Genomic DNA, 22,306 nt, shown 5'->3' with positions numbered 1-22,306 from the left:
GCTGCTTGATGCTGGGTCTCATGTGGTGGCGTTTTGATTGTTGCCATGATTATCAAACCTGAACAAAACCTTTACAAATCAGGATTGGAATTCTAAAAATCATCAGGTTTTTTGTTCTTCAGATTACTATCTGCTTGATTGACTTAGTAGTATCTTGTGAGTTCAGCATCCCTAGATTCATTCTCTGCTTGGTGTGATCCCGCTTTGCTTAAACTCAAAGCTTTAGCTCAGGTCCACCCACACTGAACCACCTGAACCATTTGCATATTCCTCCTTGGCTGAGCAGATCGGACTGTGGCTGTAATCAGCCTCTAAGCATTTGTCATCCCTACACTGCATCTGAATCATCATCTACTGCCAAGATTGGCTTACCATCTTGACCATTAATAAATAAAACCTGGTTTTGCTGGGTTGGGGCACAAACTAAGGCTTCACCAAGTTCAGATGATTGTTGGAGAATCCATTGAAAACCCAAATACTGAACAGGATCATAAGGATGAACAGAATTCGGTTTCAGTTTCTTGAGAAAACCAAAAGGAGAAAAAAAAAAAAAAACAGAGGATTTAATTACACCCGAGAAACGAAGGGAGTCATCTTTAAACATAATATCATCCAAGGACAACTTCGTGTCCAAGGGTCAGGTGCACACACAAACAGGGTAAGCCAACATGAGGAGCTTGATATCTGCTATGATACCAATAAGCTCTTCTTCATTTCTCAGAATTTAAGACACCTCCAACAACTTCTTTATATCATTCTGCCATAGTTTCACAAATCCAAAAGACTGATATCAAGAAACAGAAAGGAAGCAAAAACCAAAATGAACGTATTAGCAAAAGTGGGTTTTACCTCAACGGTGAGAGGGGAAGTTGTTGGGTAATAACGATCAACAATTTTCCCATTTTTGTCAACCAGGAATTTGCCAAAGTTCCACTGGATATCATCCCCAAAGATTCCCCATTTTCCTGACTTTAAGAACTTGTACAGCGGAGCAGCATTTTCGCCATTTACGTCAATCTAATATAAGAACACCACATGGATTTGGTTAAAATATAATCCCAGACAGTTCACAATGAAACGGTAACATATGAGCTTTCAAACCGACAATGAATTGTCGCCGATGGCACCAGAGGGCAAAAGCTGTGGTTGTTCTCTTGGTTTACTACTACTAACTTGAAGGTCAAGCAAGTCAGATTCAAAATGGGAACAGAAATAGAATGGCTGTGACAATCACTGCTGCATATGTTCATTAAGTCTCACTTATATCCACAAAAAACAGTGCTCTTATTAACAAAAATCGGAAGCATGACACATGACTGGTCTCACATATCTAGAGCCATTTATTCGAAGGCAATCATGTGAATAATCTTAAGAGTGCCAAGCGCTGTTTGAAATGGCAAGTTAGCTGCTAAAATTTTGTGAATTGTCTGCTTTCAAAAGGAAAAAAGTGAAAAATAAACAAAAACAGCAGAAACTTTTTTGTGCTTATAGTCTACAATAATTAACATTGCATTATGACCAACTAATGTGACAGAATAAAATGCAACATAGTCCTATGCTTTCTATTACCTTGTCAAAGACCGGGAATTCTGATTTGAAGCGAGTGCACACAAACTCTAAGATCTGTTCATTACTTCCTGGTTCCTGCCCTCCAAACTGATTGCATGGAAATGCCAATATCTCTAGGCCTGCAATGAGAACAAAAAAGGAATCCCTAACTTATTAAACCAAGAAGGTCTTATAGAACTAGATTGCTGGAGTAAACTTCTAGCTAATTTGATGCTTGTATAGCCAGTAGAACAGTTTTTATTCTGTGTACAAATAAGGTAGAAGACATGTTCCAGATGCTTCACAGACACTTATGGACATCATCTCAATAATTTTCTTTTTGCCCCCATTCACTAAGGAAGAAACTGTCTTGAATTTCATTCTATTTTTTTCCTCCTTGATCATATTCAGCAGCTTTAGTACAGCTTGTCTCTGGAAAGAAATCATCCTCCTTTGTTTAACTTTCTAATATGATTCAATGAAATTTTGTTTCTAATAAATAAAATAAAATTCTTTTCACCTCAATTATGAATTTTTTAAGTATGCTGATGATGATAGTTAAAATAATAAGGCATGGAAAGGCAATGAGAAGGTTCAAACTGCAAACCTTGATCTTTGTACTTCTCGAATAACTGATTCAGCTCTGTGTAATTTGAGTTGGTTAATCCACTGCCACAATTGCCCAAACAATAAAAACAAAAACAAACCAGCATTTTGATGGTGTAAGTACCATCAAGAAGATTTCAATAGTTAGGAAAATGAAAATGGAGAAGATGACCCCTAAATTGTATATACGAACTGATTTTACCCGATTTGAGAACCACTACAGTTTGATATTCTGATACCCAATCAAGAGCTTGTTTGGTAGTAATTATAGGAAGCACTTTTAATATTTCTAATACTTGAAAATTTTGATCATTCAAGTGTTAAAAATACTAGAAACGCTTTCGCTTTCTAAAATCACTCCCAAACGCACTTTAAAATAATAAATTTCAATTCGAAACAAAATCATAACAGAAGATGAACAATGATGAAGCAGAAAGAGATGGGGTATACCATTTGGAGGCAACATTGACAATCAATAGGACTTTCCCCTTGTAAATGCTCAGATTCACACTCTTTCCCTCAGCATCCTGCAAGCAAAAGAAAACACAATAGAAAATAGATCGATACATGTGATTCCAAAGAGAAATATTCAGCTAGAATACTCTTGCAATGTTACATACACAGTATGAAACATGAACCTACAAGAATTTTCTTTAAAGGCGAGGGGAAAAAGATATATAAGACACTGTAGCAAAAAGAATTGAAGGGCATTCCTCATAGCTAAGCTAAAGAAAGAAGTACCCAAGAAACCCTTCTTAGGTCAGTCACAGAAAGAGAAGAAACCCACTTCGCGGATGGGTGTGAAACCATCATCCATGTCAAAAGGAATTCAAGACCTTGACAGTGGACCTCATATCGAAGAACAAACAAAGGGAAAACAGGAAAATAATTCAAACCCACATAAAATGAAATAATCAATTTCAGATACAAGGAAGAAACAGACCTTAACAGTGAAGTCATAGATTGATTCTGGGCCCTGCTGTATTTGCTTCGACATTGTGTGATGTTTTGACTGTGTGGGAGGTGAATGCTTTTCAACCCCTCTGATGCTGTACTCTGCTTTGTGGGAATTCGATTTGGATTTCAACTCTGCAGCTCCAGGGTGCGATCTTTAAGGACAAGAATCTTAGGGGGAGGGAGGGCTGCAGGTGATTAAGATACACACGCAATGAATGATCACCCTTCTTGTTCATCTTATTATTCTATAGCCATTCAATATTAATTAAATTTATGTCAAATCAATTTTTTAAGACCGTTAATTAAATATAGCCCACAAAATAATATTTTTTATTTGTCTTTTTGTAACCCAAGGGAGGAGATTTAGAATATGGCCAGTGCCACATGCATTTACCAACTCTGTACATGATGAGCTGTGATTAAATATAATAAAAAGATAATAATTCCATTTATTAGATACAAAACATCCCATCACCACTTGATGGACTCCAAGTGGACCCAGACCAAAAGTAATAAACCATGTAATGGCTTACTGTAGGAGGCAGCATGATCATTTCACTTTTGAATTCGCCAAGATCAGGCCAAGAACCTGAGTTGATATGGCAACAATTACTAGATCTTCAAAACGAGAACAAATCCGTGGCAATGAGATTGGGTATGTGATAGTTAATAATAACATCTGATCTTTATTCAACCAAAACACTACTCTTATCAAACACAACTGTAGTACGTGAACATAAAACATCCTGAAAACACCCTCATCATGGTGCTTATTACAGAAACATCCTCATCGGGTTCTTATTTATTTGTTAAAGAGAGATGATGCAGCACTTATGAGATTCCAAGCAGTTTCTTTATGTCCTTCTGCAAAGAAATAACAAAACTCATCTGGGTCAGTTATCACAAACTCAAACTCACTGTTCAAGACTCTATACTGACTAACAGGGAAGAATGGCTTTTACCTCGATGCTAAGGGGAGTAGTTGTTGGAGAATCCATTGAAAACCCAAATACTGAACAGGATCATAAGGATGAACAGAATTCGGTTTCAGATTCTTGAGAAAACCAAAAGGGAAAAAAAAAAAAAAAAACGGATGATTTGATTACACCAGAGAAACAAAGGGAGTCATCTTTAAACATAATATCATCCAAGTACAACTTCGTGTCCAAGAGTCAGGTGCACACACAAACAGGGTAAGCAAACATGAGGAGCTTGATATCTGCTATGATACTAATAAGCTCTTCTTCATTTCTCAGAATTTAAGACACCTCCAACAACTTCTTTACATCATTCTGCCATAGTTTCACAAATCCAAAAGACTGATATCAAGAAACAGAAAGGAAGCAAAAACCAAAATGAACTTGGAGAATCATGTGTACTAGCAAAAGTGGGTTTACCTCAACGGTGAGAGGGGAAGTTGTAGGGTAATAACGATCAACAATTTTCCCATTTTTGTCAACCAGGAATTTGCCAAAGTTCCACTGGATATCATCCCCAAAGATTCCCCATTTTCCTGACTTTAAGAACTTGTACAGGGGAGCAGCATTGTCGCCATTTACGTCAATCTAATATAAGAACACCACATGGATTTGGTTAAAATATAATCCCAGACAGTTCACAATGAAACGGTAACATATGAGCTTTCAAACCGACAATGTATTGTCGCTGTTGGCATCAGAGGGCAAAAGCTGTGGTTGTTCTCTTGATTTACTACTACTAACTTGAAGTTCAAGCAAGTCAGATTCAAAATGGGAACAGAAATAGAATGGCTGTGACAATCACTGCTGCATATGTTCAGTAAGTCTCACTTATATCCACAAAAAACAGTGCGCTTATTAACAAAAATTGGAAGCATGACACATGACTGGTCTACACATATCTAGAGCCATTTATTCTAAGGCAATCATGTGAATAATCTTAAGAGTGCCAAGCGCTGTTTGAAATGGCAAGTTAGCTGCTCAAATTTTGTGAATTGTCTGCTTTCAAAAGGAAAAAAAGTGAAAAATAAACAAAAACAGCAGAAACTTTTTTGTGCTTACAGTCTACAATAATTAACATTGCATTATGACCAACTAATGTGACAGAATAAAATGCAACATAGCCCCTATGCTTTCTATTACCTTGTCAAAGACCGGGAATTCTGATTTGAAGCGAGTGCACACAAACTCTAAGATCTGTTCATTACTTCCCGGTTCCTCCTCTCCAAACTGATTGCATGGAAATGCCAATATCTCTAAGCCTGCAATGAGAACAGAAAAGGAATCCCTAACTTGTTAAACCAAGAAGGTCTTATAGAACTAGATTGCTGGAGTAAACTTCTAGCTAATTTGACGCTTGTATAGCCAGTAGAACAGTTTTTATTCTGTGTACAAATAAGGTAGAAGACATGTTCCAGATGCTTCACAGACACTTATGGACATCATCTCAATAATTTTCTTTTTGCCCTCATTCACTAAGGAAGAAACTGTCTTGAATTTCATTCTATTTTTTACCTCCTTGATCATATTCAGCAGCTTTAGTATAGCTTGTCTCTGGAAAGAAATCATCCTCCTTTGTTTAACTTTCTAATATGATTCAATGAAATTTTGTTTCTAATAAATAAAATAAAATTCTTTTCACCTCAATTATGAATTTTTTTAAGTATGCTGATGATGATAGTTAAAATAATAAGCATGGAAAGGCAATGAGAAGGTTCAAGCTGCAAACCTTGATCTTTGTACTTCTCGTATAACTGATTCAGCTCTGTGTAATTTGAGTTGGTTAATCCACTGCCACAATTGCCCAAACAATAAAAACAAAAACCAACCAGCATTTTGATGGTGTAAGTACCATCAAGAAGATTTCAATGGTTAGGAAAATGAAAATGGAGAAGATGACCCCTAAATTGTATATACGAACTGATTTTACCCAATTTGAGAACCACTACAGTTTGATATTCTGATACCCAATTAAGAGTTTGTTTGGTAGTAATTATAGGAAGCGGTTTTAATATTTCTAATACTTGAAAATTTTGATCATTCAAGTGTTAAAAATACTAGAAACGCTTTCGCTTTCTAAAATCACTCCCAAACGCACTTTAAAATAAATTTCAATTTGAAACAAAATCATAACAGAAGATGAACAATGATGAAGCAGAAAGAGATGGGGTATACCATTTGGAGGCAACATTGACAATCAGTAGGACTTTCCCCTTGTAAATGCTCAGATTCACACTCTTTCCCTCAGCATCCTCCAAGCAAAAGAAAACAAAATAGAAAATAGATCGATACATGTGATTCCAAAGAGAAATATTCAGCCAGAATACTCTTGCAATGTTACATACACAGTATGAAACATGAACCTACATTTTCTTCAAAGGCGAGGGGAAAAAGATATACAAGACACTGTAGCAAAAAGAATTGAAGGAAATTCCTCGTAGCTAAGCTAAAGATAGAAGTACCCAAGAAACCCTTCTTCAGTCAGTCACAGAAAGAGAAGAAACCCACTTCGCGGATGGGTGTGAAACCATCATCCATGTCAAAAGGCATTCAAGACCTTGACAGTGGACCTCATATCGAAGAACAAACAAAGGGAAAACAGGAAAATAACTCAAACCCACATAAATGAAATAATCAATTTCAGATACAAGGAAGAAACAGACCTTAACGGTGAAGTCATAGATTGATTCTGGGCCCTGCTGTATTTGCTTCGACATTGTGTGATGTTTTGACTGTGTGGGAGGTGAATGCTTTTCAACCCCTCTGATGCTGTACTCTGCTGCAGTGGCTGTGGTTTGTGGGAATTCGATTTGGATTTCAACTCTGCAGCTCCAGGGTGCGATCTTTAAGGACAAGAATCTTAGGGGAAGGGAGGGCGGCGGGTAATTAAGATACACACGCAATGATCACCCTTCTTGTTCATCTTATTATTCTATAGCCATTCAATATTAATTAAACTTATGTCAAATCAATTTTTTAAGCCCATTAATTAAATATAGCCCACAAAATAATATTTTTTTCTGTGTCTTTTTGTAACCCAAGGGAGGAGATTTAGAATATGGCCACTTGCATTTACCAACCCAAGGGAGCTGTGATTAAATATGATAAAAAGATAATAATTCCATTTATTAGATACAAAACATCCCATCACCACTTGATGGGACTCCAAGTGGACCCAGAACAAAAGTGATAAACCATGTAATGGCTTACTGTAGGAGGCAGCATGATCATTTCACTTTTGAATTCGCCAAGATCAAGCCAAGAACCTGAGTTGATATGGCAACAATTACTAGATCTTCAAAACGAGAACAAATCCATGGTAATGAGATTGGGTATGTTATAGTTAATAATAACCATCTGATCTTTATTCAACCAAAACACTACTCTTATCAAACACAACTGTAGTACGTGAACATAAAACATCCTGAAAACACCCTCATCATGGTGCTTATTACAGAAACATCCTCATCGGGTTCTTATTTATTTGTTAAAGAGAGCTGATGCAGCACTTATGAGATTCCGAGCAGTTTCTTTATGTCCTTCTGCAAAGAAATAACAAAACTCATCTGGGTCAGTTATCACAAACTCAAACTCACTGTTCAAGACTCTATACCGACTAACAGGGAAGAATGGCTTTTACCTCGATGCTAAGGGGAGAAGTTGTGGGTGCATAGCGGTCAACAACTTTGCCATCTTTGTCCACCAGGAACTTGGAGAAATTCCATTTGATGTTGTCACCAAAGAGTCCACCTTTGCTTGACTTCAGAAACTTGTACAGTGGAGCAGCACTATCGCCATTCACATCAATCTAAATTGAGAGCAAAAATTGAAGGTTGTCAATAGAATGTCACTGACTCTGCTATGAAACAGCAATGTGAGGAGATAGATTTATTGTCAATAGAATGCCCATTCCTGAAAGGAGCATTTATTGGGAAAGGCCAGGGCCTCCCTTTCCTGAGCAGGTGTGTCTACCAATTGAGCTACCAGAGGGATAACAATCTAAACCACTGTGATATATTCCTACAAAGGAATGAGGCTTTGACTTGCCAACTCAGCTGAATTGGATTGTGCTTTGAATTTGGTTTAACACAGAAACTTGATTTAAAGAAGGCTGGTGAAATAGAGTTAAAAAAAACCATCATTTGCTCTTAAATATGGCATAACACACACAGAAAAGGGAAAAGAAAGAGTGCAAATGAAGGTATCTTTCTTGTTCTGCACAGTTGGATCAGATTTATAATATAGCCTCCTAGTTAATAATATCACATAGAGTCTTACATATAAAACTTCATGCTGATAAACGTCGATCACATGATGACAAAATCTAGACAATGGCCTTCAGTTATAGCATTGTCCATGCACAATGCTTACAAGTTGCAAGCTGATGAGTAATTGAATCTAAAATCCACTTAACTTGTAATGAAGAATAAGATCTCAAGGTTTGAAATTTGCAAGCTCCCTAATAAACAATAATGGTGAAACAAGCACCCCTTTTTATAAGTTCAGATCCACTCACATTTATTAACATTATGGCAGACTACCACAAATATGCAAGAGAAGAGATGTCTCAAATTAAAGAAATTCAAATTGAAGTCCTGCGCAATGCCTACCTTATCAAAGATGGGATACTCAGCCTTAAAGCGAGTGCAAACAAACTTTTCTATCTCTTCATTACTCCCAGGTTCCTGTGCTCCAAACTGATTGCATGGGAATGCCAAAATCTCCAAACCTGCACTCATACAGAAGGAAAAATCAACCAGCTGCATCCAAGGCCTTTTGCCCTTGAACTTGATTGATAAATGCCAAGGACTTCATTCACACACACAAATATTTGTGCTACATGGACAAACAATAAGAGCCTAAAAATAGGTATGAAACACAACCTTGATCTTTGTATTTCTCATACAACTGATGCAGCTCTGTGTAGTTTGAATTGGTCAAGCCACTGCATCAAAAACAAATGATTAAACTCCAAATACAGTCATAATGAAAAAAATAAATCAGACATCATTTCAGAAAAATTGAATTAAATAGATATTCATCAAAGTAATTTTACACTCATACAAACCAAAATTTCCAAAACATGAAGCAATAAAACAGATGAGAATCTATACTGTACCATTGTGATGCAACATTGACAATCAAGAGGGCTTTTCCCTTGTAGGTGCTAAGATCAACATCATTTCCCCTAGCATCCTGCAAGTAACGAGGACATAAAGGTTTAACAAAATCAACAAAACTAAAAACCAAATGCCCAAACGAAACTTAGAACAAGCAATTAGTAACCCAAAATTTCCCTTGAAGAAAAATGAACACTTGGTTAATTCAATTAAACAATTCTCGAGGATCTAAAAGTTAATCATTTTTCCACTTTCTTATGCCTCCAAAGAGTATAAATAGTTGAGCCCTCAAGTTTTTCTAAAAAGTGAGACCTTAGGGTTACTGTGCTCTCCGTTTGGATGCTGAGAAAATGACCAATAAAAAAAAAAGGCACAAAATTTTTGCGACGAAAATTTCAGGCCCTGATGGGGGAGGGTTTTGTTTTCTTGAGCCACAGAAGATAGCAATTCGATCAAACAGTGGGTGAGGAGAAACAATTTCATCGATTAAACGAAACCCCAATAAACCCATGTAGAATATTACCTTAACGGTGAAGCTGTGGACTGATTGGGGACTGGATTGGCTTGCCATGGTGTGATTTGATCTCAAAGGCTGGTAGTAAAGCAGACAACTCTGTCTCTGATAGATTGGGTGGGACGAATAACTGGAAACCCCTGTTTGGGTAGACGGAAAACACAGAGAGAAAAAACGAACGCGTGAAGAAAACAGAAGGGATTGCTTCAAATTAGAAAAAAAAGGCTTCACTAGGAGAGAATTTCTTCCAAGAAGAGGAGCTGAAACACAAAGCATTTAAACAAAATGAAGCAGGGTCGAGAAAATATATAGAGAAAGAAGACAAAGCCCAACCTTACACGTCAAGGGATGGGGCTCACACGTGGCGAATAAACGTGGAGACTAATGGATCACAGATATGGGTTCGGTGGAATATGCTTGATGGACGGCTGGGATGGATTTGATCAGAAGAAATGTAGTGGATTTGTTAATGGTACTGTTATTCAACGATGACGGTTGCAGCTTTTCATTTCTAAGTGGAATTCTGGAAGTTTCCATATTTGGAGGCTAAGATATTTTCACACTGTTCATTGTTGAAATACAATGGAAACAGATTTAGGCTTGTGGGTATTCAAATACGAGTTGAATTTGAGTCATATGAACGAATTTGAGACACAAATTAAAAAAGAAAAAAAGAAAAAAAAATGTACTGGATATGAACCTTTGATATGGACTTTCTTCTTCTTCATTTGTCAAAGAGAATGTGAATGGAATTTTTTTGAAAAAAAAATTGATGGGTTACAAAGTTCATATTGGTAAAACTCTTAATCATAAAAAAATTATTATAATTTGTTTCATAAAATTGTAATTAATGGTGCAAAAAAATGATTTGGGATTGCCCTTGTGTGTTGCAGAAGAAACCCCATTAATTTACAGAAGTTGAATCCAATCTGCTGATCCTTTCGAGAAGGTTGTTCATGCTGATGGAAAATGCATCCTGGAACTTGTCAAACTCAGAACTTGAATCTCCATACACCAATCCAGGCAACAGTTCATACACAATGTATCTCCTCATGTCCTCTCTTTCCCTCACTGAAACCTTCATCAGCCTCTCCACCACATTCACCTTCATTGATCTCACATCTTCTTGGTCTATGAACACTGAATACCTGGTGTGATCCTCTGGTAAATGCCATGGATACTGGTAGTATGCTGTGAATGGATCGAACAGAACTGGGATGCAGCCTGATACCAGAGAGTCAAATACTGATTTTCTTGTGGGGCTGTCTCCAGGAGGCTGTAAGCAGAATTCCGACTCCATGAACAGCTCAATGATGGATTCAGGCTGACGACAATCACCTGAATCGCAGTTCAGAAACAGGCATTTTCCGGTATCTGCTGAAGTGCACTGTTTGATCAGTATCGACCTTATGTTTTCTGGTGCACCTGGCCTTGCAGCGCCTGCAAAACTCACTAGGTTTTTGCGCTTGGACCGCATGATTTTGAGCTGCCATGTGATGATATCGTCGTCTGAATGGGGGTGGAAGTGAGTAGGATGTGGGATGCCAATGTCGTTCATATGCCATGGCTGTCTCTCTATCAAGAGCTTTATTGGGTTCTGCATTTGATCAAGCTCTAGAAATCTAGTCCCCCATGAAATTTTGTTATTCCTCCTGAAATCCCAAGAGATTTTGCCTAAAACAAACACATGGTCCTTACCTGAATTTCGAATCCATGGCTGCTGAGACTCAAGCCACTGTATGAGTTCTAACCCCAAGGTGTCCTTGACATCACTGGAAACATTCTTGAAGTGCCATCGCAGGATGTCTAGTCCACCATAGAATGGGACATAGAAGAGCTTTGCTTCATTCTGATTGTAAACCCTACAAGGATGCTTCAAAACCCTGGAATGAAATATTGGTTCCAGAGAATACTGATGAGTCTGGTGCCATCCCTTTCCAAGCTTCAGTATCGGCTCTCCCAACGCCACGTTGCTCAAATATTTACAGAAGTCCATCCATGGAATCATATCATAACAGTGATCCACCAACTCTTTATTGAACTTTGGTGGCAGATCATACACAAACACCCCCCTCCCATTGCAGTCACCAGCATTCCCATTTGCCGTCCAGGATCGATGTGCCCGAAGCTGCTCTTCAACTATCTTAACGGCATTCTCAACCTCATCTCTTTCATTTCCAGTGCTGTTACCTGCAATTGGAACTGGGTTTTCAACAAAAACATCCACCATCTCTGGAGTAGTACTACTACTAGAAGTATTGTGGACGATCGAAACTGGGATTTCAAAATTAGGTTGGGTTCCAGCAGAGAGGCAGTAGAGGTTGTTAAGCCTCCGGGAAGACACGCACACGTGGACAATGTTCCCGGAGATAATGGTGGTGGAAGAAGACCATAGGAAGAGAAGGACTAAAACGAGAAGCACCGCAGGGACTCGATATAGAAGTTTGGATAGAACTGAAATGAAGGAACCAAGTTCTTCTGCTTCTGCCTTTTTGGGTAGTCTAGATCTCTTCTTGGACACAGAAATGGCCATTTCTGGTGACAAAATTATTTCTTCCTAGCTTTGCTCCTGGTTTTCTACTCGGGGTGGTTCCATCTTTTCTAGGAAAATTTAGTGCTTGGACATGGAGGCACGTATTGGAGACTGAATTTGCTTGCATTTCGAGGAAGGAGGCATATCCCATGAATCATTGGTGGCCCCCTAATTTGCTTGCACGACCCTGTGTGCAGTGCACAATACAAGATCCATACATTTGACTCATATTTTCTACTAACATTAACACCAACATGCTGTACAAATTAATTCTGTTGACTTTCCTTTTATTGTTTGTATATTAATTTCCTTATATTTTTATTTTTATTCTAGTAATTATATGCCTTTTATAAGAGTTGCACTTTTCTTATTATTGAAGTTAAATGGGTTAATTTAATTTGACTTTTCCAAAGAAGTTTACAGCTGTACCTATTTAAGCAGATTTGGAATAGGCAAAAGAAGATTACGTAAGTCATCCATCATCCACGTATTAGAGCATACTACAACCACGTGGGTATTTGAGGGTCACCCTATCCTAACGCCGTCCTACATATTATATCTAATATTAAGACCTTTTTAATATAGTCTTGCTTAAATAATAAAATCTTTTGGTTTCAATTTAAGCAATGTACAAAATTAATAATTTTACTAAACACATGAGATACTATTTCTTTTTTTGTAAAAAAAAAAAATTCCTTAACATCCATAGGAAATATAAATCAATAATTAATAAAAAATATATATTTTTTATTAAAATAGCAAACAAAATTTATAAAATAATATTTAGTAATCTCTTACAATTTTTATTTTTCTCACTGCAACTATTTATTTTTTATTTTTTATTTTTTGATAATCGGAAGAACTATAAACCTCGAGGTGACCGCTTTTCTCAATTCAACTATTTTTTTGGAATTATTGCATATTGAATTTTTATTTTTATTTTTTAAGGTATTAAATTTTAACGTTTTTTGTTGGGGTCTTTCGCAACTCATTCATATACAAATATTATACAGTAAAAATATAATACTTTCTCTAAATTAATAAATATTAATTTATTTTGTAGAGGTTTTATTGTAATGGGAAATGGAGAATAATTTTGCCCAACTTGAGGGAATGTTGAAGATATGGCTCTAATTAATTAATTATATTAATTTTTTTAATTGCGTTTTACTTTCTTGATTATCTATCTATTGTTTTTCGTTCTTGGAATAATTAATAAAATATTTTTTTAAAAAAATAGCAAACAAAATTTATAAAATAATATTTAGTAATCTCTTACAATTTTTATTTTTCTCAATGCAACTATTTTTTTTGTTTTTGATAATCGAGGAACTATAAACCTCGAGGTGTTGACTGTTTTTCTCAATTCAACTATTTTTTGGAATTATAGCATATTTAGAATTTTCTTTTTATTTTTTAAGATATTAAATTTTAACATTTTTTGTAGGGGTCTTTCGCAAAAATATAATACTCTCTCTAAATTAATAAATATTAATTTATGAGAGTGTTATTTTATAGAGGTTTTATTGTAATGGGAAATGGAGAATATTTTTGCCCTACTTGAGGGAATGTTGAAGATATGGCTCTAATTAATTAATTATGATAATTTTTCTAATTGCATTTTACTTTCTTGATTATCTATCTATTGTTTTTCGTTCTTGGAATAAATTTTTTCTTAAGTGTTTTCTTCTTCACCCCATTATCTTAATAATATAAGATTATCATATGCTATGACTACGTGGGAACCTGTCAGGTACCCTGTTGATCAACATTTCAACAGCCAAAGTGGTTGAACTTTGGTTGATCTTAAACATCAAGTGGGTTGGTATGATGGTATCCATCATTCAGTGCCAATCATCAAGGGAAAGGCATCAGCAAGCAATTAGCCTTCAATGGATATTTCTTTAACCTTTCTGAATCGAAGCCAGAAAACCCAGTTGAAAAAGTGAAAATGTACATCGAAACGCATGCTCATCAAAACCCCATATGGCAATTTACTTGGGTTGGGCATCTTCAGGGTATTAAGCTAAAAAAACCCATCAAGAATCTGGGGTTCGGTTAGGTTTTTCTAAACCTGTTCACCTGTCCTTGCACATAATATTTTGATACTTCAAGAGAGAGTTTCTTTCAACAGCTCATTATTCTACATCTGTGTGGCTAGAAAGGCCATATACAGAATTTATTTATACTCCCTTGGGGTCTCAACAGTCGATTACAGTAGTCTAAGACCAAGACAGACTGAACAACTAAAGAAACAGAAGAACAAGGTGCAGCAAACATTGATGAAGAACGAAGGGAAATAGCCTAGCAAGAATCTCCAACCTACAAGGCTTACTACAACATACTATCAGTCCTGGCGGGCAGGCGACGGAAGAAGTTGATTGGTGCTGATGGCAACCTGTAGCGAAATCTGGGATGTCTCATCATGTAGAATCCTGCCAAGGCTGCTATGACCTGGAATGGTGTCACATACAATACCAGTGCTGCTACCAGACAGAAAGTAACAAAGATGGCGGTAGCTCGTGGATCTCGCCAGCTTAACAGAGACTGAGCTCGCTCTCCCTGAGTCGCTACATCACCCACCACAGTCTGAATCCTACCAGCCACGCTCCTCAGGCGATCATACCTCAATCTCACCAGCTCTGGGCTCCGGCTTGTTGGAAATGTGTCGAACTCCTCATCAAGTTCATCAGGGTGCACTGCATCAGCTTGTGAGATCCTTGTGTTCATATGTGGAGGGTACCTTGGCCGGTAGCGGAAGTTCCATACCCCTATCAGAAACATATAGAGGAAGACGGTGGGTAAGATTAGTTCTGGGAAGCAAACAAGCATGAGAAAGAGCACATGCACTAGCACTGCTGTGATGGGGTTCCTCCACATGCAGATATCACCAAACCATTTCCCTACTGCAAATAATCCCGAGAAAATTGACATTAGCCGGAAGAAATTTGCCTTGCTCCGCCGCATGCTCCAAAGGTGTGAATCCACATCCGACAGGTATTCCACCACCTCCTTCCGGAGTGGGGGCTCTGCTCGACCTAACCTCGCTGCCACTATGTTGACAGCTTGGTGTCGTAGCATATCAAGCTGCATCACAGAAAAGGGCCTTACATAGTGCATTTTTGGTAACAAGGGTCGTGAGTAAATATAAAGCATGTTTACAAAAGATGTGCAGGAAAATCGGATTGCCATATGCAGCTCTCCCATCTTCTTGACGCCACTTGGGTGAAGAACCAACAGGGGATAAGAGTGAGTATAAACACGGCCTGTTTCCAGGGTAGAAATACGAATCCGAACCTTCCCGATTTTCAGGTCTTTGTTACCATTTGAACCCTTTTCCCCAAGCTGGCTATTGTCAAAAACACCTACAGTGAGAACTGTAGCTGGATCAAAAACCTCCCATGTGTACTGCTCATTGTATCTTGGACAAAGGTTATCCACAATAGTTCGTGTTCTGATCCATTTGTGACCATACTTGGCCACACAGTAGGTATCTGATGTGCCCTTCCCATCTCTTGTTTTCATGGGGTGAAGACCTACAGCATTCAGGATGCCAAGCTCTAAAACCCCAATGGATGGCTTCCAGAGCTGTTTTGCCGTGGGGCGGAGGTCACTGCTATAGTGAGTTGACTCATCAAGAACATGGTAACCTCCATCTAGACAAACTTGAAGATGGAGCCTGCTAGAGAATTTCTCTTTCTTCAATTGATCCACGTCTACAGCTATGGGCTTTTCCAGGTTATACCACCGGGAATGGATCATTCGATCATCAGCACGCCTATCTACTGTGCTCAATGGTATGATGACCCTTCCAAGGATCTCGTCTTTTCCAGGACCCACACGATCCTCGACTGAAAGTATCAGATGATCTTCAAAGGGTTCGGCAGCAACAAATAAGAGATCCTCATTCCAGAGTGTGGTCAGTGACCGAGCCTGAACTGTCTTTGTCTTCATGACCTGGTTTCCTATATGTACCTTGACATACACATCTGGGAAACGATTCTTCTCTGTTGGGACCAAATCTTGTGCCTCAATAATGTTAACACGCACATACCATAACCGTGGTGCATGATAAACCTTTGAACGGATCAGAGTAGAGGCAGCTGCTGAGCTGTCAACGGGTGTAGCTGAATCAGAATGCCATGCATCAGGAAAAGCCTCATCTGCTTGGGTGCCAATCCAGACTGCAAGCATCAGCTCACCCTTGATCTTCTCCCCCTTCTTGTCCTCTAGCCGGTACCATTCTGGAGCCAGTGGACTATCAGGCGGAACCCGCATAGGAACCTCATTGAGGTCAAACCTTGCCCTGCCTACAAAGTCATCTTTTACCAGATCCTTGTCCTTAACCACTACTTCTAGTACAGAAGCTTGCATCCGATCCCTCGAAAAGGCAAACACTACATTCCACTCTGGATTTTGCTTCTTCTCCATGTGCTTTGTAACTCCTTTATAGTTTCCAATTTTCACCTCAACATATGGATCAAGACTCCCAGTAACATCCATAGCAGGAAGCTCCCGAGCCTTAACAACCCTTACAAAGAGGAACTGCATTTGTTCAACGAGATCATAAGTGCTTGCAGTCTTGTCTGAACGAATAACACGACCCCTGACAACTTGTCCTCCTCCAAGGAATGGACTCGTCTCTTTAAGTGCAAAATCAACAGGTTGTGCTGGTGATGAAGAGTACATGCGAACAAGCTTTGGAGGCTGTGGTTCAGATTTCATCTCATCAACCCCATATTTTGTTGCTTGATGGACTGCTACCGGAAAAGACTGGTGCTGATGTTGGGGATGATTTGGGTTAGGGAGATGATGGAAGGTGTGTCTTGCCTCTGCTCTCTCACTACCAGTTGGGACTGGATTGGGAACTGTTTGGTCATGAGTTAGGCTTGCATCTTTATGTGTAGATTCAACTGAAGGAACTGGGATAGAGGACTTTATTGAAGGATCATCTGTGATATAAACTTTAAGGCCAAGCTCCCCTCTTACACGTGAGAAGATGCCCCGTTTCTCCACAGGATAGTGCAGGACAACAGCATCAGAGTATGGGACAAATGAAGTCCCAGTTAGGGAAACTTTCCCAAGGAAGGACCTGGAGTTGGTAGCCTTGGTGTTATTATAGATGTAGACATCAAGAGTGAGGTAATGGAGGTTGGAAGGATCGGAGATGTTGAAATAGAAGCTTTCATTCCAAACAGGGTTGAGATCCTTTTCTTTGATAGTGGTTCGGAACTTCTGACCATCAAAGTAGAGCTCTACAAAGGCACTAGATGACCCTTGCCCATCTTTAGGCATAAGATTGTGTGCACTAACCACATCTACCCCCAGCTTAAGGTTGTTCATGGCGATATAGGTGGCAGGGGTTGCTGAATCAAATGTAAACTACCCGGGAAATGGAAGATAATTAAAAGTACCTGAAAAGCAGTGCAAAGTTCATTTAGTATGTCATTAAGAAATAATCTGTGAAACAGACATGATACAGTCATTTGGAAGACATGATATAGGTACCACAAGGAAAACGGTCTTGGTTCACCATGGCCAAAAAGAATTGAAGATCTTCAATGCTTATACCTTAAATATCAGAATCATTTCTAAATATGCCATAGAGAAATATCATCTTTTCTTCAAGAAATATATCCTCAAATACATTCTCAAACTATAAGAGCCATGTTTGATGTAATATTAATGTGAATGAGGTGGAACTCCTAAAATTATGATACATATACTTTCAAATGAGGGACTTGAATCACAAAAGTACAAAGCAAAGATAGTATCAAACCCGTAGAGATCCTCAAACATCGATAAATTGATAGATCCAAATTCCTGAACACCGAACAAAATATTTAGTGGGTAACAGACGGCCAAGGAAGAATTAGAAACACTGAGGTTCTGTTTGCTTCTGTGCAGAACACTTGATAGCAGGGATGCTAGATACTAGTTGCAGCAGATAAGGTGGGTATGTATTTCTCTTCAACCTGGAGACATGCACTCATATGCCAGACCAAAACGGAAGAACTGGTTTCTTTGCAAATACTAAAACAATTCTATAGATGACAAAAATTACCACTTCAAAACTTTTCTGTTGGGTTTATCACTGAAAGCTGATTTGTCAGCTCAGATGTTTAGTATTGAGCCAAATGGATTCAAAATTCATTTCCCCCAAATGTTCATGCTTCCAATCTTAACAGATCTATGGAAAATCAACTTCAACAGCAAAATATGAACCTCCTAGAAGAATAATTCTAGCCCAAAGGTGAAGGAGTCATGCATAGCAGATAGCAGAATGAAACAGTAACTACAAAACTAATCTGCAGAACCAGTGGTTCCATTACTCTTTAGCATGCTGAGAAATCCAAACCATTTACCAGGAGGCAACTACCGACACTCGAGATGGGAATTGATCTGCATTGTTAGTCATAGATGGACAAACCCCAAAATCCCAAGCAGGCAGATCTAAAGCAGATTTGAGCTTTGCACTCACACTGCCAGCTTCACTTATAAGACAGTTCAACAAAATCAACACATAATTTAACTGAAAAAAAAAAAAGGCCCATCAGCAATCTACTCTCATCATCTAGAAGAGACCAAAACAAATGCTCTGAAGACAAAGCTAAATACAGCTAAATGCTCACTTTCTGAATCAGAAACAGGGGGCGAAATGGTTAACAATTTCCAGGCCCAGAAGAGTTTTTCTTTGCATTTTCGAATTTTTTATTGAGTTCTTTTCTCAAATCATTGATACAAACTCATCAGAAAAAGTTTAAAATGAAGTTAAGAGGCTTAAAATAAAGCATTGGATTCAGAAAGCAAATGGGTCAAACACTTGTTCAGAGGCATGTGCAAGACTCCCTCGTACAAAGATTAAAAACTTTAAAAAAATGAGCATACCCACCACTCTTCAAGCTAAAGGGGGCCTTAAATCTCGCTAAAGACATATGAACTTTACTCCACCCGATTCCACTGAATATGCACCCACAAACAACTACCGCCTAAATGCTGTGTTTGGATCTCACAGCTTTCCATAGTCCTCCTTTTGGTTGCTGAGAAAAGGTGGGAACATAAGACAACTTTTTTAATACTGATTTGTCAAAGTCACATCAACTTTGCCTGATTTTGCAGAACAAGGATCAAATTAGGCCTATATGACATGGGTTCTCCGTTTCTTGACACCAAGGAAAATAGCACTAAAGATTCAAAATTTTATTTCTCCTTTTTTTCCTTTTCCTCATTTTCTCTCCAACCAAACAGAGGATCAGTTGAAGCCAAATGAACAAAAGCAGGAACTAAATTTAGACACTTACAGGAGAAAGAACAAACTCAAATCACAGAAGAAAAACAAGAGTAGAGAGCATAAACTTGCGTTTTCCTCAATTTTTGACAAAAATAAAATAAAATAAAATACGAAAATAAACCGTAAAAATACACAAAATAAACTAAAATAATTTGACAATTTTTTTCCGGGCACCCCAAAAATAAGCAGAAAACAAAAGAAACCCAAAAAAATAACCGATTTTCCCAAGAGAAACCTCATCTTACGTCGAACAATGAGTTAGTCCAGACTCCAGAGTACAAATTCATGAAAAACGATGAACAAAATAAAATTAAAAAAACAAAAAAAAAAACACACACACACACACACACACAAACAAACAAAAGGACCCATCTCTTCTGAGCTCCTGCATGAAAACTAGAAGAGAGTGGAGAAACAAAAAGAAAAAAAAAAAAAGAAGAAGGGGGGAAAATCACCTCGTTTTTTGAGCTAAACTTGAGATTCTTGGCATTTGCCTCATAAACAACGAGAGGTGGCGCCTGGAGAGTTGGCAGAGAAACAACAATGCAGCCTCAGAAACAGCAAGTACCCAGTATCCACATAGAAGAGAGGAGAAGAGGAGAGGTGTGGGTGTGTCGTAGATTACAGTCTTACAGATCACCTCTCCATTACTCCGGGCAGAAAGCAGAACAGTGAGCCCCTTTTTGCTTAGTTTTTTGGGAGTGCAACGTTATAATATACAAAGACACCCTCTGAATAAATGTTGAGATCACAGCAGTCACAATCACAATCACTCCCTTGGGATTCTAATTGAATGCCCATTTCATTTAAATTCAGTGGGCAGTACCATTGAAATTACTCCCACATAAAATCAATTTATAAAATTTCATTTCATATAGTTTTCCTAATCATAATATAACAAAGAGTAATGCAACATTAATGAAAATGTAAATTATAAAATGATTTTAAGGGACAGGAGGATCACATGGATCCATGTTCTTGTGTGTCATATGATTTTATATGAGATTAATGGACCGACTACGCTTAGAAATAAACATTTCCTTTCTCGTTTACGTACATATTATTTGATGACCTATCAATCTATGCATTATTATCTCCCTCAATCACCCCATGGTATTATAAAACTTCATTCTAATTAAATAAATAAAATAAATATATTAAAAATGTGAGCTTCTATAGTGATTGATTCAATGCTGAGGAAGACTGGTTACGTGACACAATTACCAAAGCATCACGTGGCTGCCACGTTAAGGGACTTAACTAAAGACAAAGAGAACATGGGGGAGATTTTGAAAATAGCAGGAAAAATAGGGAGCACTGACAACATATCAGCAAATCCTCGTCATCCAATAAACTGTGTGAAAAATGATAAAATTCTGGAATTGTGGGGGTGGAATATGATAATAAAGAAAAGAAGGGGGCGAGGTGTGTAAAATTGAGAGTGTGGGAGGACTGAGGAGTGGGCAAGCTATACAACCATGGCCATACCTCTGCGCTCTGAGAAAACTGTATGCCCACCCAACCGTGCCTTTAATATCGCAATAAAGACTGTTGCCTGTGGGTTGAGTAGCGGGTACAAAGGTGGGAGGGATTGGGTGTTCTCGTGATTACCAAATCTCCACCTACACCCTCACTCACCAGTGGTCACAATTCTGCCACGTTGATCGCATGCCACAATTATCCCAGTCAGCATGCCCACCTCGGCCCACTTCTGCACTACCCTCCTCATTTCGAGGCACTGTACGGCCCTTCTGGAAGCCCCCCCCCCCTCTTCCTCTACTAAACGGTGTCGTTTGTGACTTTCAATAACTATTTATTGTCTATTAAAATGATCAAGGTATGATGATGTGTGTATGATTATTTCATTCCTCATTAATATGTTGCATTAATTTAAATTTTTTAAATTTTAATTTGACAATAGTTTGTATGCCTATTTTGGTAACTTTCATTATAATTTTACAAACATACTATTTATGGTAAAAATTTATTTTAATGATAAACTACAACTATGTATTTGATACATGGTATTTAATTTATGCTAACAAATCAAAAATATTATTTTTTAAAATTATTTGGAATTTGGGAACAAAAATTTATTCTATTTATTAAAGAAGTGAATCTAAATAAAACATTTATTGAATTCTCCTTTCTTACATTTTACTTAATTTACCTTCATTCTTATTGTTATTTTTATTAATTACAATCCTTTTTTAAATAAAAAAATTTAAAACTTTATCATAAACTATTAGAGTTACAACATGGACATATTGATTGAGTTGATGATTAATCATGATTAAAAATTAATTAATCTAACTTAACTTAAACTCTAATTCGATGTACTCAATTCAAATTCAACTCAATATCATTTTTCTAAATTTGGATTGAATTCGAGTTGTACAAATTAGAGTCAAGTTGGTTAAGTTAATCTCGAGTTAATCGGGTTAGTCTCAAGTTAATTGAATTGATTTCAAGTTGGTTAAATTACATAATTTAAAATCAATTTACAATATGTTTTTTTTTAATGTATTTATATGGAAATTTAATATATTATAAATTATATATTTAATATATATATATGATATAACTTTATATTTTTTCTTTAAAAGTTTATTATATAAAATAATATACATTATAAATATTATAAAAAAATATTAATTCAGATTCCAATTAGACTGGGATTATCTCCAATCCAACTCAAATTGAGTTTAAATTGAAAAAATCTAACTCAAGTCTAACTTGAGTATTAAAAATTATTATCCA

General features: G+C 37.4%; 5 protein-coding genes across 9 annotated transcripts; all 5 read right to left on the bottom strand.

Moving 5' to 3' along the window:
* Positions 1-430: 430 nt before the first annotated feature.
* On the bottom strand, positions 431-6,978 carry LOC117932239 (probable phospholipid hydroperoxide glutathione peroxidase). 2 transcript variants are annotated; one of them, XM_034853386.1, is made up of 7 exons: positions 6,848-6,978; positions 3,098-3,193; positions 2,605-2,681; positions 2,156-2,217; positions 1,570-1,688; positions 850-1,017; positions 431-757 (listed from the first exon to the last, which is right to left on the bottom strand). In XM_034853386.1, the coding sequence occupies exons 2-7, from the start codon at positions 3,149-3,151 to the stop codon at positions 725-727; spliced, it is 513 nt and encodes a 170-aa protein (XP_034709277.1). In that variant the 5' UTR covers positions 3,152-3,193; positions 6,848-6,978; the 3' UTR covers positions 431-724. The 2 variants fall into 2 exon arrangements, with proteins under 2 accessions (XP_034709277.1, XP_034709267.1); XM_034853376.1 differs by lacking the exon at positions 6,848-6,978 and having other exon boundaries at positions 3,098-3,328.
* LOC117932249 (probable glutathione peroxidase 8) lies at positions 3,772-6,854 on the bottom strand. The gene is made up of 7 exons (XM_034853399.1): positions 6,752-6,854; positions 6,264-6,340; positions 5,818-5,879; positions 5,232-5,350; positions 4,509-4,676; positions 4,074-4,403; positions 3,772-3,975 (listed from the first exon to the last, which is right to left on the bottom strand). The coding sequence occupies exons 1-6, from the start codon at positions 6,803-6,805 to the stop codon at positions 4,371-4,373; spliced, it is 513 nt and encodes a 170-aa protein (XP_034709290.1). The 5' UTR covers positions 6,806-6,854; the 3' UTR covers positions 3,772-3,975; positions 4,074-4,370.
* Positions 6,979-7,393: 415 nt separating the features above from the next.
* Positions 7,394-10,000, bottom strand: LOC117932230 (probable phospholipid hydroperoxide glutathione peroxidase). The gene is made up of 6 exons (XM_034853365.1): positions 9,732-10,000; positions 9,208-9,284; positions 8,972-9,033; positions 8,699-8,817; positions 7,729-7,896; positions 7,394-7,630 (listed from the first exon to the last, which is right to left on the bottom strand). The coding sequence occupies exons 1-6, from the start codon at positions 9,996-9,998 to the stop codon at positions 7,598-7,600; spliced, it is 726 nt and encodes a 241-aa protein (XP_034709256.1). The 5' UTR covers positions 9,999-10,000; the 3' UTR covers positions 7,394-7,597.
* Positions 10,001-10,558: 558 nt separating this feature from the next.
* Positions 10,559-12,270, bottom strand: LOC117906517 (probable xyloglucan galactosyltransferase GT20). The gene has a single exon (XM_034819556.1). The coding sequence runs from the start codon at positions 12,253-12,255 to the stop codon at positions 10,627-10,629; it is 1,629 nt and encodes a 542-aa protein (XP_034675447.1). The 5' UTR covers positions 12,256-12,270; the 3' UTR covers positions 10,559-10,626.
* Positions 12,271-14,355: 2,085 nt separating this feature from the next.
* Positions 14,356-20,365, bottom strand: LOC117933235 (FT-interacting protein 3). Of its 4 annotated transcripts, XM_034854640.1 has the most exons (3): positions 20,002-20,365; positions 19,148-19,295; positions 14,356-17,669 (listed from the first exon to the last, which is right to left on the bottom strand). In XM_034854640.1, exon 3 carries the CDS (start codon positions 17,596-17,598, stop codon positions 14,590-14,592), a length of 3,009 nt encoding a protein of 1,002 aa, XP_034710531.1. In that variant the 5' UTR covers positions 17,599-17,669; positions 19,148-19,295; positions 20,002-20,365; the 3' UTR covers positions 14,356-14,589. The 4 variants fall into 4 exon arrangements, with proteins under 4 accessions (XP_034710531.1, XP_034710514.1, XP_034710519.1 ...); XM_034854623.1 differs by lacking the exon at positions 19,148-19,295; XM_034854628.1 differs by lacking the exons at positions 19,148-19,295; positions 20,002-20,365 and adding an exon at positions 18,621-19,141.
* Between the last annotated feature and the right edge of the window lie 1,941 nt (positions 20,366-22,306).

This window comes from Vitis riparia, chromosome 2, assembly GCF_004353265.1.
Source record: "Vitis riparia cultivar Riparia Gloire de Montpellier isolate 1030 chromosome 2, EGFV_Vit.rip_1.0, whole genome shotgun sequence".
Taxonomy (NCBI): domain Eukaryota; kingdom Viridiplantae; phylum Streptophyta; class Magnoliopsida; order Vitales; family Vitaceae; genus Vitis; species Vitis riparia.
This window is presented reverse-complemented; position numbering and strand designations above follow the sequence as displayed.

What these genes read in the sequence shown, in the direction of transcription:
- LOC117932239 (XM_034853386.1), bottom strand. Translation starts at nt 3,151, where the DNA reads ATGTCGAAGCAAATACAGCAGGGCCCAGAATCAATCTATGACTTCACT. An exon ending in GTCAATGTTGCCTCCAAATG is followed by an intron (nt 2,218 to 2,604) that starts GTATACCCCATC and finishes CAATTGTGGCAG; the next exon opens with TGGATTAACCAACTCAAATT. An exon ending in CGAGAAGTACAAAGATCAAG is followed by an intron (nt 1,689 to 2,155) that starts GTTTGCAGTTTG and finishes TTCTCATTGCAG; the next exon opens with GCCTAGAGATATTGGCATTT.
- LOC117932230 (XM_034853365.1), bottom strand. Translation starts at nt 9,998, where the DNA reads ATGCTTTGTGTTTCAGCTCCTCTTCTTGGAAGAAATTCTCTCCTAGTG. An exon ending in GTCAATGTTGCATCACAATG is followed by an intron (nt 9,034 to 9,207) that starts GTACAGTATAGA and finishes TTTTTGATGCAG; the next exon opens with TGGCTTGACCAATTCAAACT. An exon ending in AGTATCCCATCTTTGATAAG is followed by an intron (nt 7,897 to 8,698) that starts GTAGGCATTGCG and finishes CTCTCAATTTAG; the next exon opens with ATTGATGTGAATGGCGATAG.
- LOC117933235 (XM_034854640.1), bottom strand. Translation starts at nt 17,598, where the DNA reads ATGAACAACCTTAAGCTGGGGGTAGATGTGGTTAGTGCACACAATCTT.
- LOC117932249 (XM_034853399.1), bottom strand. Translation starts at nt 6,805, where the DNA reads ATGTCGAAGCAAATACAGCAGGGCCCAGAATCAATCTATGACTTCACC. An exon ending in AATTCCCGGTCTTTGACAAG is followed by an intron (nt 4,677 to 5,231) that starts GTAATAGAAAGC and finishes TTCTTATATTAG; the next exon opens with ATTGACGTAAATGGCGACAA. An exon ending in CTTCCCCTCTCACCGTTGAG is followed by an intron (nt 4,404 to 4,508) that starts GTAAACCCACTT and finishes AAACTATGGCAG; the next exon opens with AATGATGTAAAGAAGTTGTT.
- LOC117906517 (XM_034819556.1), bottom strand. Translation starts at nt 12,255, where the DNA reads ATGGCCATTTCTGTGTCCAAGAAGAGATCTAGACTACCCAAAAAGGCA.